Source organism: Heliangelus exortis, chromosome 15, assembly GCF_036169615.1.
Source record: "Heliangelus exortis chromosome 15, bHelExo1.hap1, whole genome shotgun sequence".
In the NCBI taxonomy this organism is placed as follows: Eukaryota; Metazoa; Chordata; class Aves; order Apodiformes; family Trochilidae; genus Heliangelus; species Heliangelus exortis.
Window position 1 is genome coordinate 5,763,533 of NC_092436.1, and position 12,707 is coordinate 5,776,239.

At 41.1% G+C, this 12,707-nt stretch overlaps 1 protein-coding gene across 1 annotated transcript; it reads right to left on the bottom strand.

Annotated features, from left to right (window-relative positions):
- Positions 1-2,615: 2,615 nt before the first annotated feature.
- NMUR2 (neuromedin U receptor 2) lies at positions 2,616-11,159 on the bottom strand. The gene is made up of 4 exons (XM_071758868.1): positions 10,035-11,159; positions 6,330-6,414; positions 4,566-4,691; positions 2,616-3,590 (listed from the first exon to the last, which is right to left on the bottom strand). The coding sequence occupies exons 1-4, from the start codon at positions 10,752-10,754 to the stop codon at positions 3,331-3,333; spliced, it is 1,191 nt and encodes a 396-aa protein (XP_071614969.1). The 5' UTR covers positions 10,755-11,159; the 3' UTR covers positions 2,616-3,330.
- Positions 11,160-12,707: the final 1,548 nt, after the last annotated feature.

Here is a 12,707-nt window from a genome sequence, read left to right on the forward strand (position 1 = left end):
CATTTCAACTATCGGAAACTTCAGTCTGTATGTGGTTAAATCAACAATAACTATAAATCCAAGTTCTTGCATTGAAGTTTTACTTCCTTCCTCACAGAAAGGCTTGGGAGTTCTTCTCTGTCCCCAAATGGTGACACTTGGACTTTTTTTGCTGCAGTTGCTCAGTGCTGCCCATACCACCTGCACTGCAGTGCACAGCAGCATGAAAAAAATCTCCCCACGGAGCCTTTTCATTGGGTTTGGGCAGCCCTTTAGCACATTCTGTGGCAGGACATAAATCTTTCCTGACCTTACCAACTCCTATAAAAGTAAGGAAAGGAAAACTGCAAGCTTGCAAGCCTGTGCTGCTAATCCTATGAGTGGCAGAGCTGTGTTTGGATTTCCCCATCTTGTGAGGGCATGGGCCAGGTGTCCCAGGAGCACCAAGCTCCAGAGCAATGAACAAAATGGCAGAGGATGCTGTTCTTCCAGTGTTTTGTGGTGAATAAGTTATTAGCCATTTGTTTTGCTCATTTGAAATGTGAATTTCCTATTCTACTATCCTATTTCTATCCTATAGCTATCTATTATGCTATTTCTAAAGAAATGAAACAAATTGAAAGGGACTGACAAAGCTGCCCAGTTACTCACTTTGAAGAACATTTGCCATCACTGCATCAGCTTGGACCCATTTCTAGAAATTTTAATCCTTTCAATGATCCTGGTTGTTTGATTTCTTGTCCTTTCCCCTTATTTGTCCTCGGGTTATAGTAGAAAGAAAAAGTCCAGATTACAATTCTGTTTTCATTACTATATTTTTTTTCTTACTTCAATATTAATTCGATATGGAAATCTTTCATCTGTGACTCATGTGAAATCAGAGGGAGAAACAAGAATCCCAAGTATTGCTGGAGGATGGATCAGACATAGGGAGAATCTAGTATATTGATTTTCATTTTACACACAGATACCATATAACAAGCTCTGCAGCTGAAATGTGCATTTAGTTTTACTGATAAGTCATGGTTTAAAAACCTCAAAACACAGTAGTGTTTAACTGATTTTCATATAAACTGAACAGAATTGTCTGCTTGGTTTCATGATGTTTTTTCCAGTATGAACCTGGCATTAGGTCTGAATATCACTCACAAAATTCTCTCCTTTAAGTGCTACCTTGTAAGACATTTCAAGTTGTCCATGTTTTGTTCACAGTACTGGACCATTGCCCCTGAACTCAACAGTTTCTGCACACACACTTCTAAGTTTCCCAGAGAGAAAGGGAAATAGAGAAATAAATCAATAGACAGTTCTGTCTAGGAAGTCAAGCTTGATTTCAAATAAATATATTTTTATCACACTAGACCATTTTGAGGGGAAAGTGAGTTGTTCTCCACCTTCTTGGTAAAGCATTTTTTCTCAGTCAGTTGTCAAGATTTTTCAGCACCCAGCTATAAAAGCCATTAAATGTATAAATAATTAATACTCTGGGCTTTCATGACTTCTCTGTTCATCTCCCCAGTATTTTCGTGTTTGGATCCAGATTCCAAAATTCAGCCAAGTAAGTATCAGAGCAGAGTAATAACTTAAGCACTGATTTTTGGGGAAAAAGAGCCTCCTGTGGACATTGTCTACTTTTCAGGGACCAAATGAATTGACTGCTTTCTAGAGATCCCTCCTCAAGGATGAGGGGTTACTGAGCTGTGCAGAAACAGGAACCTGAGCTTGGAGCTCTCAGCCTCAAGATAGCCCACATTTTTTTTTTTTAATTTTGATTTAAAATTGCATTTATTTAAGCTGCTTTATTTCCCAAAAATTTAGAAGAATTTTGATGTTTTTCCCTCAATAACACTTTACAGGTTTGACTTGGTGCAAGACTAGATGTTTTCTAGATGTTTTGCTTTTGATGTTTAGCCAAAAAAGCTCAGTAATTTTTGTTTATGAGTGTCACTTCTTACTGATGCCAAATTAAATGTCATAAAAACTGCACCCTAGAGGGCAAAAAAAAATATTTCTGAACTGGAGGTGAGTTCCTGGTCATTTGTTTCTCACTCTTTCTCTTCTAAAATTTCCCCATCCATGCGTGCTTCCCCCACCATCTCTTTCCCTTCCTCACCAAACATTTTATGTTCCCTAGGCCATTTTTTTTAAGACCACACCAAACCTTTGTCCTTCAGGCTCACATCCCAACCTTGACTAGAGCTCCATGTGCTCACCTCAAAAGGATTCATTTAATAACCCTGAGCTTTGCAGCCAAGGTACCAATTCTGCCATGAAGGAAGAAGGGAGATGTCTGGTCCTTAATGCATAAGATGGCTTCAAAGAGCCACAGGATCTTGCAGAAGAATGTCTCCATCATATGGTGGATGTGAGTATGTCACAAGACACAATCTCCCCTGCTTTGCCTGGGTGGCTAGGACAAAAGAGAAGATGCTTTCAGTGGAATGCAGCTGGGATGAGCAGGATAACTCCATGAGTACCCTGAGCTTGGTTAGGGAGTTGCTTGAGGGATGCACAGGATGATGTCCTGCACAGCCTCTGCCCTGCAGGTTTCCAGTCTCTGGAATTCCAGAGCTCAGTGCCCTGGATTAGGCAGGAAAGCAGGGACCTGGGCAGCAAGACATGAGCAGCACAGCAAATCCAGGGGGAAAACACACTTTAATGTCTGGTGGAGGAAAAATGTTAACACAAAACTGTGGTGATAATACAAAAAATGTCACTGATAAAACTCAAGTGTCCACTTGGGGGTGGCAAAGTATTTCAGCTGTGTCTTCAGGGAGCAGGAATTGCCTTTCCTTTCCAGGGCTGTGAGCATCTGTTACCCTCTTTTACCATAGCTTATTTCTCAAGATTGCAGCTGGTAAAACGGGTCTTACAGAAAACAAGGGCTAATGTTCCCCTGGTGCTGCAGGGAAAGGTGACTCAGCAGCTGCTGTGAGGCCCCCAGGTCTCACCTCATCTTGGAGTCCCGGAGTGAGAAGCAAACCAGAAGACTTTGGGGCAAACAAGGTAAGAGCTCAATGCAGCAGGAGCACAACCCATTCCTCTTATGGTAAAAAATGTCATCTTGGTCCCCAGTGAGCAGGCTGGAATAAGTCTTCATGCATACAGTGTATCATCTTTCAGTAACTAATGTTTTCATTCATTTTGATAACTCTGTGTGCTCTGATTGTGTTAAGTAAGTCCCAGCCCCTTGATGACACACATCAGATGATTTTCTGTGACAGTGTGTGCCAAGTCTCAGCCCAGTTTGGTGGCTAGCCCTGAGCTGAGATGCACAAGGGAGCCATTCCTCTGAAACTAAAGCAGTGATTTTCTTGAACTTCTTTCTCACTTGGAGCCTCACATGGCAAGTCACACACCAGTGGAGAGCTGAGAACTGCTAATAGATGTCCTGTGGGTGCCAGGGAGACTTGTGTCTTCTGCAGAGTCCATGAGATTGTGGTCTTCAACCACAAAGATGCTTTGCTGGGCAGGAATCCTGCTGGTGGGATGGTTGGGGGTGCAGTGCTTGCAGCAAGGAGAGATCACGCTGAGGAAAGCCATCCTGAAACGCTGGGACAACAGATTATAAATGATGGGGTTCACAGCAGAGCTCAGATAGAAGAAAACACCTAGGAGAACGAAGGTGGGGAAGAGGAGAGAGGGAGACCTCATTTTTGTGTGGAACAATTTGTCAGAGTAGGAAAATCTCTTGGTTGCCTGCTTGTGTGCAAGTGTGGAAGCAGTGACAGCACATCTCTGCCTGCTGCCACCCATGCAGAAGAATGTGTCCCCAAGGCCAGCTCAGGCACTGCAGCACACAGGGAGAAGAAAATAACAGAGTATTAACTGGAGCTCATTATCTCCAGAAACTCAGGAGCCAGCTCTCTGCTGTGCTGTACTGCCCTGCCTCCAGCACTGCCCACGTCCCCACAGCAGGATTTGCACAGCTGGTGCCCCCGTCAAAGCTGCCAGAGGAGAACTTCCAGCCAAGGGAGCTCATTTCTTACTGCACAACAGGACAATTGCACAAGATTGGATTTGTCTGAGCTGCTTAATGGCCACATTCAGTTTTTCCCATGGCAGACTGAAAATAAGATTCCTCTTTGAAAAAGCCTTAATTTTAGGGTCAACAGGGCCATAAATATTTGGTTACATCACCCAATTCTGAACATTGTGTAAGTCTTTTGTCTTGCCATTTGGTTAGGTTTCCTTTTTGTCTGAGACCCTCTGGAAGGTGATTCCTGCTGCTGCATATATATAAAATGCAACTGAATGACAGCAGACCTCACTTCTGAACCTTTCCAGGAAGGAAAAGCAGATTGTAGTGATGTATTATATATATATATATATATATTTTTTTTTTTTCGTTCTTTGTGAGTATTCAGACAACTGTATTGGACAACTCCCAGATCTTAAAAGCTGCAGAACCTGGTATACCATTTTTATTTAAGGCACAGTTCTCATTTGTGTCTTCCAGATCCCAAGAAGCTTTTTCCTGCATGCCTCATGTCACCTACAAAATAAACTGCTACATATTTCAAGCAAACTGCTAGCAATTATTTTTTATTTCCAGCCTCTGTGCAAGTGGAAGAAGAAAGCTTTACCTGACACCACATGAATTAAGTTGAATGTATTAGCCAGGGGCTCAGTCCATTCCACAACAAAGCTGAAGAAAAGTCGATCTATATGGAATGGAGCCCAGCAGACAGCAAAAACTATCACAAGGACAACTAGCATGGAGAAAGGGGAGAAGAAAAACCAGTCAGTTACAGAAGTATATGGTTCAATTGCCTGCACAGAGCAGAGATAGTTCCAAAAGCTGCACAGAAGCCTAAATAGACAAATTTTATTCATTGTTTCAAAACTTTGCAATCCTCTCTGGCTTCCTGTAGTGCTTGCTGAAAACATTAGCAGATAAAGAAACAAAATTTCCACTGATTTCTGAATTGCATAACCCAATGCATGCACACACAGTGACATTCAGAGCTGGCAAGTGCTGGTTCCTGTTGTGGCAAGTACAGAGCCTAATGAAGAGTCTGCCATTGGGATTCATCTTTGCTGCCTGGGACACACTGACTCCATTGTGGCTTGGAATTAATTTCCTCTGCATGCTATTTGTACATTGCATATCAGGATAAAGCCATTGGCTTTTGAGTCAGGCTGAGTGCACTGTTCAGCATAAAAAAAAAAAGGTTTGTCTCTATGCACAACTTGGCCCATGCTGCTGTAGTAAGGACTCCTGAAAACCCATTCCATACTTGGGTCCTATGAATATCTGTGGTCCCAGTGACAGGGCACAGAAAATCTGTCTGGCTTCAAAGTACATTTCCTAGTTCAGAAGGTGACTTAAGCTGCCTAAAAGAATGATGCTGTTTCAGGCAATATTGAAAGAGACGTTTCCTGCATAAATTCCATCTCTGTAGCAAGGTGCACGTTGCCTTTAAGACTGCTCTAAATTAGGAAGTGATCTGGGTGCTTTCAGGGATTTTGGAGCACAAACTGTCCTGAATACTTTACAATGTGCAGGTCTGACCAGATCCTACTTTTTATTGGGAAGTTCTAAGTGGTTAAGTCAGCAGCACCTGATGCATGTGGCTTGACATAGACCTCACAGTTCATGAAAAGAGCTTGTAGAGTGGTGCACATGTGCATCCTTCTCAAAAAAAAAAAAAAAAAAAAAAAGTAAGACTACTTTTACTCTGAAAAAGAGGAGTCCTCACTAAAGGGCTGCAAGATCCAGATTTGGAATGAGAGATATTCGAGAACTGCCATGCAAGTATCTGCCATGTGTGTTTGCTCGACCTCATCTCATGCTGGGGAGTAAAATTTTCTTTAAATCTTTTGATAGTCAGCCAGAGTGTTTCACTCCCATGCCTTGTAAGTGCAGATAAACCAGCAATAAGCTTTTTTCTTTCCCTTTTCCTTTCCTTTTCTCTTTCCCTTCACCTTTCCCTGTCCCTGTCACTTTTCCTTCGCCTTCGCCTTCGCCTTCCCCTTCCCCTTCCCCTGTCCCTGTCCCTTCCCCTTCCCCTTCCCCTTCCCCTTCCCCTTCCCCTTCCCCTTCCACTTTCCCTTCCCCTTCCCCTGTCCCTTTCCCTTTCCCTTCCCCTTCCCCTTCCCCTTCCCCTTCCCCTTCCCCTTCCCCTTCCCCTTCCCCTTCCCCTTCCCCTTCCCCTCCCCCTTCCCCTCCCCCTCCCCTTTCCCTTTCTCTTTCCCTTTCCCTTTCCTTTTCCCTCTCCCTTTCCCTTTTCCATCTATCACAGCTACTCATCTCATAACTCATATTTAGTGAATTTACTTGATAACCTCCAGGACCTGGTCATCCCATTCTCCATGATAAGCAGAACAAAGAAGGGCTCACTACTTACACAACATCTTGGTGACTGATTTCCTGGATGTTCTCTGAACATTCACAGCCATTTCTTCCACTTCCAGAGATTTGTTTCCTTTCAACTGGCAAAAGGAGGGAAACAGAAGAAGAGCTTAGGCAGGAGATGACATCCTCTCCAGACATATCCTGTTTGATATTTTTATAGTTGTAGTTTGAGAAGACAAGATCTGGGGCAACTCAGGACTCACCGAGATTAAATCTACATTTAAATTTCAGTTTCAGTCTAGGGAAACACTGAAGCTTTAAGTACAAAACAATCTGCAGATTTTATGTATCTGAGATGACATATTTATAGCAAATTTGTATATCAGTTTCCCACTTGTCCTTTCTCAATGAGCTAATATTTGGTTCACAGTTTGTTAAATTTTGACAGCATTTTGCTGAGCATTTTATCATCTATCAAAATGTTGGTTGTTTGTTTTCCTAAGAAGGTTCCTCATAATTAAGTACAACCAATGATCCAAAAAAATACACAGAGAGGCCTCAGTGAAAAGCAGCTGCATTCACTGGAAAGATTGCTTTAGAACTGAAGGGAGTTTATTTCATGCCCTGAGTGTTTGGTCTCATTGATATTCAATCCATCTAATGAACAAACCCCATATATGTTCCCTTGCAGACAGTGCTGTGCATGACAGGGACAGATCCAGCCACATCCTGCTTGGTTATAACAAGGTGGGTTTTTTCCTTAAGTAATTTTTCCAGGTTTCTAAAAAAACTGAGCATCAATAATAACCTGATCTTCCCTGAAATACTTCCCCAATATGCTTCTGGTAAGAGCACTTGTGCTTTGGTGATGAAAGACCCAGGGTAATCAGGACAAGTGCTTTGACTATAAAAGAAAACGTCTCTGGAGAGTACATAATTGGACCCAGCTTCCCAAAGTAGAGCTACTGATTAGCCAACAGATTTGGAGTGATGCTTTTTTTCAATAGAGAGAAACCAGAAAGAAAACTTTTAATTACACGGGAAAGAATAGCAGGAAGGAGGGAAAAGACAGGAATTGATCTTGATTTGTAAAAATCTTGGGGAAACATGCAAGTTGTGCTATGCCTTTTACACTGTGACAGCTTCCTGATTTTTAGTTATCAGTACATTTTATAAGGATGATCAAAGGAAACCTGCTTTCAATGTTCTGTTTTTGCATAAAACCTTTAAAAGGGAAGCACATGTAAATTGAATTATATTCCATGATAGTGCAATTCAGCCTCCTGCATTTTACTTTATTCTCTTTGTAACTTCTTAATCATAGTCACAGGTGCCTAAGAAAGAGACTCAGTTGATTTGTAACTCATCTAGTGATAAATGTCTATTCAGATGGATTAAAACCCCTGGTTTCCCTTCAGTATTTTTCAGTCTCAGCAGTAATCTATTCCAGGCATATTCCAAAACCTAAGGGAATACAGTGCCCTGGTGCTGTATTATACTAGAGACATATGTATCTCTATTTTTCACCTTTCTTTCTCCTGTCATTTTGATGATGCTACAAGGCTCCTGTTTAACCTCAAGTGATAACAGGTTGAAGAGTTGGTCAGTGGTTGCAGTTGAATAAAACAGTGAGTTATGATAAATGGAAAAAAAAAAAAAAAGAAATGAGTCCATGACAGGGGCTGTAACTTGAGTTCATGCCAGTGGTTTGACAGAGGGAGATCTCCAACCAAGACAGTGGTTACTTTTTTATCACTGTGGGTGTGTGAGTCTGTGGAGGGTTGCCTGGAGATGAATGTTGCTCATTCCCTGTAAGAGAATTAAAAGTGTCTGGAGCAAGAAGCATAAAAATTGGATTCCCACCCTCCTCACACCTGTATGACCCACATCAGCCACCTCTCAGCTACTTAATTTGTCACACGTGCTTCCCCTGCATTGCATTCTGAGGCCCTCCTGAACACTAACAAAGTTTGAGGGAGAAACTTTGGCCAGGAAATGCTTTCCCATGAAGCCTGGATTTGGGAAGTCTTTGCCTGTGCTTGCTGACTTTGAGCTGTCATACAACCTTTGGATCAACTCGGAGCTTTTTCACTACAGTCTATAAACAAACAATATGTGGCATTCAGGAGGCTCCTGAGTGTTGCTGAAGCTTCACAGATTTCATCCTCTGTGAGTAGATAAAAAGTGTCTTTTCTTGAAAAATTATAGGTATACATTTGTATTATTTCTGTTGAACATATGATGCTATCTCTGCTAGTGTAATTTACAGCTTAATATCCAGGATGGGTGGTGGTAAAAATTTAAAATCTGAATTGGAGGGACAAAAAAGTAGTTGCATGGATACTGAACACTGAAGCCCTTAGGAGCAACAACTTGAACAGATCTGTGAATATACAGCAATCCTGGGCAACAACTCTGATTTGGTATCTAATGTATCTGTTGGGGTGGGGAAATGGAATATCTGCTGCCACAAACAGAAGCTGTTGCAGTCTTCCAGACTTTTTATTAATTTTAGGCTTTTTTTTTTTTTTTTTTTTTTTTTTTTTTTTAAACAGAGCTATATTTTCAGTACTTTTTCCTCCCTCCAGGTCTTATTTTTGCAAAATTTTTTCCTGAAACTATGTATGGACCCCACAACAGCTGCTGGGATGTGAGGATAATTTAACCCATCCATTGCTTTGAAGGTGGACTGTGTGCTAAGGATTTGTGGCAGGTAATCCTTGTGACTTTTTCTGGGTAAGGAAAAATTGGCTCTGTGTAGTTACGGAGAGCAGTAAATATCAGCCAGCACAACAAAATGAGAGATACACCAGCACAGATTCCATTGAATTTCTTGCACATTATCTGGTAAGTTTATTCATCTCTACTAATATATTGCATCATATTGCATGATAAAACAGAGCTTTTTAAGCTTCAAATTATATTCAGTGCAATAAGATAGAATTTATATTTTCAAAATATATGTAATATGTGAGAAGAAAAGTCACCTACTCTCTGTGATTAGCAGTGCCATCCAGTGCTTTACTATATAGCTTTATAATACTGTGATACTGATAGCTTTATTCATATATTTAAATGATGAACACTTGGTTAAACTTGTCTCAGTTCCAGAAGAGAGAATAAATATGAGTTCTAAAGTAGCCTTAATTGATGGTGAGGCTATGTCACAGTTTTATAAAGAAAGGATTAGTGATTTTCCTAGTGCAGCAAGAAGGTAGCATTTCAGTTTATGGCAACTTTTTGGGTTTTAACAACTGGATATTATCAGTACCTCCACAAAAAAAAAAAAAAAAAATACAATGAAATTTCCAGTCACAAGAAGAGGGAAAACAGATAATACACAAGATTCAATCACTAGCATGCTCCCTTTTGTTCTTTTTACCGTTTCCTTTTAGTCTATTTTCTTCTAGTCCCTACTGCAAACGTACAAATCTCTGCAAGGCTGGAATCAGTCTACAGGCTGTTTAAATAACATTCAAATGTGAGAAGCAGTGATGGTAAGGTTTTTTTAAAAAGAATGGAGTAAATTACTCCTCAACATAGCTATATTATTTTGAGAGTGAAATTACATCAAAGCAGCTCTTGAATCCCCTATTACAAGCGTTTTGAAATACTTCAGCTTTTTTTTTTTTTTTTTTTTTTTTTTTTTGAGCAAAAACGGGTGAGAAAAAGGTGCAATGACTTAAAAGATGCATGCAGACACAAACACAGAAGAATGAGCTGAGGAAACACTGAGCACAGTTGGAGTAGGACTTACTCTTAGCCCCATCAGATAGTACAGCACACTTATTACCCCCATGGGCATCACGTAGAAGAGAAAGGAAGTGATCTGGACAATGCAGTTGTAGATCCACATGGGCATGACTACTGTGCAGGTAGCAGAGCCAGGGACCAGGGTGCCATTGGGGAAGTACTGCAGCATGATGCCATGGGTGCCTGTGTTGGGGAGGGCGAAGAGGACAGAGAGCACCCAAAGCACCAGAATGGTCCTCAGGGCGCGTTTCCGAGTGCTCTCCAGCTTGGCACGGAAAGGATGGAGGATGGCGATGTATCTCTCCACGCTGACTGTGGTCACGCTGAGGATGGAGGCAAAACACACTGTCTCAAAGAGTGCAGTCTTGAAATAGCAACCAACAGACCCAAACAAGAAGGGGTAGTTGCTCCACATCTCGTAGACTTCCAGCGGCATCCCAAAAAGCAGCACCAGGAGGTCAGAGACGGCGAGACTGAAGAGGTAATAATTGGTTGGGGTCTTCATGTTCCGGTGCTTGAGGATGACCAGGCAAACTAAGAAGTTACCCACCACCCCAACAATGAAGATCAAGGTGTACACCAAAGCCATGGGCAAGAACAGGTGGCTCCTTCTGGGCCCACATAGGAAGGCTAAGTAATCCTCAGTGCTGTTCAAGTACCTTCTGAAATGTTCCTCATGTAGAGCAAAGTGATTAAACCAGGAGATATTGCTGATCCAAGCCATCCCTGGATCTTCTGAAATCTTTCACAACAGAGATGTGGTGTTCTTTAAGCTTCTCTCTGCTAGTTTGCTCACTTTTTACAGAGAGAGAAAGTAGGGGGGAGTTGCACAAAGCAAGTGAGAGATGTGAATGTGCTTGCCTGGCTCCAGTTAAGGTTTTGCTGCTGTAACAGCTGTTCCTCTGTGAGGAGTCCCTCAGCCAGAAGCCCCTCCTTTCACACATATTCATTGGCTCCCTAAGTGCAGTAGATTACAGAGTAAGAAAAGTGGTTCCAGCTATTTGTATCAGCTTCTGTAGCAGATGCATTTACAGGATCAGAAATGTGGGATTTCTGAAATATAGAGGATGTGAGACAAACTGCAAGATGTTTGTATTCATCAGAGGGTCTTAAACCAGACACACAAAAAGAAAAAAACAAAGCCTTAAAACTCAGTCCAAAAAGCTTTTACAAAATTATATTGATGCTAGATCCTGTTACGAGCCACAAGCAAAAAAAAAAAAAAAAAGTTCTGGTGTAATTTTATTTTTCAAATCTCTGCTGATTTGGTTTTTCGGCAGCAAGTACTTGTAAACAGAGTCTGATCAGGGCAAAGCCACCTGTTTTTATAACAGTTTATGTGAAATTAGGCTACTATAATGTTTCAGACTATTTAAAAAACACTGTTGTTTTATTTCTTAGTGTTTTGTTTGGGTTTTTTGTTTTTTTGTTTTTTTTCCTCCTGAAATCTGACATAGGATTTTAATTGCTCCTTTTGTGGACAGCAAAATGTTTGCTGACTTTCCTGGTATGCTGGAACCCAATCCTATGTTAGAAAGCCTTATTTTGGGAGTATTTCTAAGGACTGTATTATTTCAAAGACGTGTTTCCTCTGGGATTAAATTTAGATGAATTTTTATAAACTCTTATTTCTTCCTGAATGACAATCATTCTGCAAATACGCTTTCTGAGCCAAAAATGTGTATCCCGCAAGGATGATGGCTGTGTCAAAATAGATCGTTTAGCTCCTTGATTTCTTACTGAATTTCTCTTACACAAGAGAACATCAGAGTGCATGGATAGCATCTTCTGAAACCCAGAAAAAAAGTTCAGCTGTTTTAAATTGAAGAGGTGCAAAAGCTGAGGTTTAGTTTGGGGGGATTTTGTCAGTTCGAGGTGCAATTTGTCTGCCAGGTACCTCTCACTACCTCTCACTTTTAAATATCTTCCCCGTTCTTCTTGAAGACATGGAGGCTTTTTACATCTCTAATAAATATCTTTTGGGAAGGAGATCCTTGGGTTTCCTATTTATGTGATAGATAGATAGATAGATAGATAGATAGATAGATAGATCTTTTCTGCTTGACTCTTTAGCTGAGTCTCCCTGGCTGCTAACCTAAGACTGGACATACTGGTTCACAACAGCAGCTGGAATGTGAGTCCTTGTTTTTCTAAGTATATTCAGTGTAACATTCAACATGCCATTAAATGCATAAATAGATTCTATATATTTTCTCTCCCTTCAGGCTGGAGGATTGAGCTGCACTACGGTAACAGCTGGATCTGCAGTAGCCTTTCCATGCCCTCTTGCAAGTCATTTTGCAATTATCAAGGTCTTCTCAGGCAGATTTTCTGTGGCTGTGCATGACATCTGAATAAGAAGTGTGCTTCATGACTACCATACAAAATAGCAAGGAGGGCACCTCTCTGCCTGGAGCAGCTGGAGATCTCAAGGCAGTGCAGACACAGGACACTTCATTTTTGCCTAACTTTAGTCATTAAAAACAGCAAATGAATTTACGTGTATTTTCCAGGCTCCTACTTTGGTCAATAATGGAAAGAGCAACCTCATGGAAAGGATTTGGCCTAAGCCATAGCACCAGGTAAGAGACATGAAAAGGAGGAGTTTATTTTTTCCTCTTTTCTGCAGGGGAAAAGTGGGTAATAAGGTGTAACACTAAGCTTGTTAGAAATCTGA

Coding starts and splice junctions, on each gene's coding strand:
- NMUR2 (XM_071758868.1), bottom strand. CDS start 10,754: ATGGCTTGGATCAGCAATATCTCCTGGTTTAATCACTTTGCTCTACAT. Junction 6,415..10,034: donor ACTATCTGATGGGGCTAAGA/GTAAGTCCTACT, acceptor TCCTTTTGCCAG/TTGAAAGGAAACAAATCTCT. Junction 3,591..4,565: donor CTTAATTCATGTGGTGTCAG/GTAAAGCTTTCT, acceptor TCGTTCTCCTAG/GTGTTTTCTTCTATCTGAGC.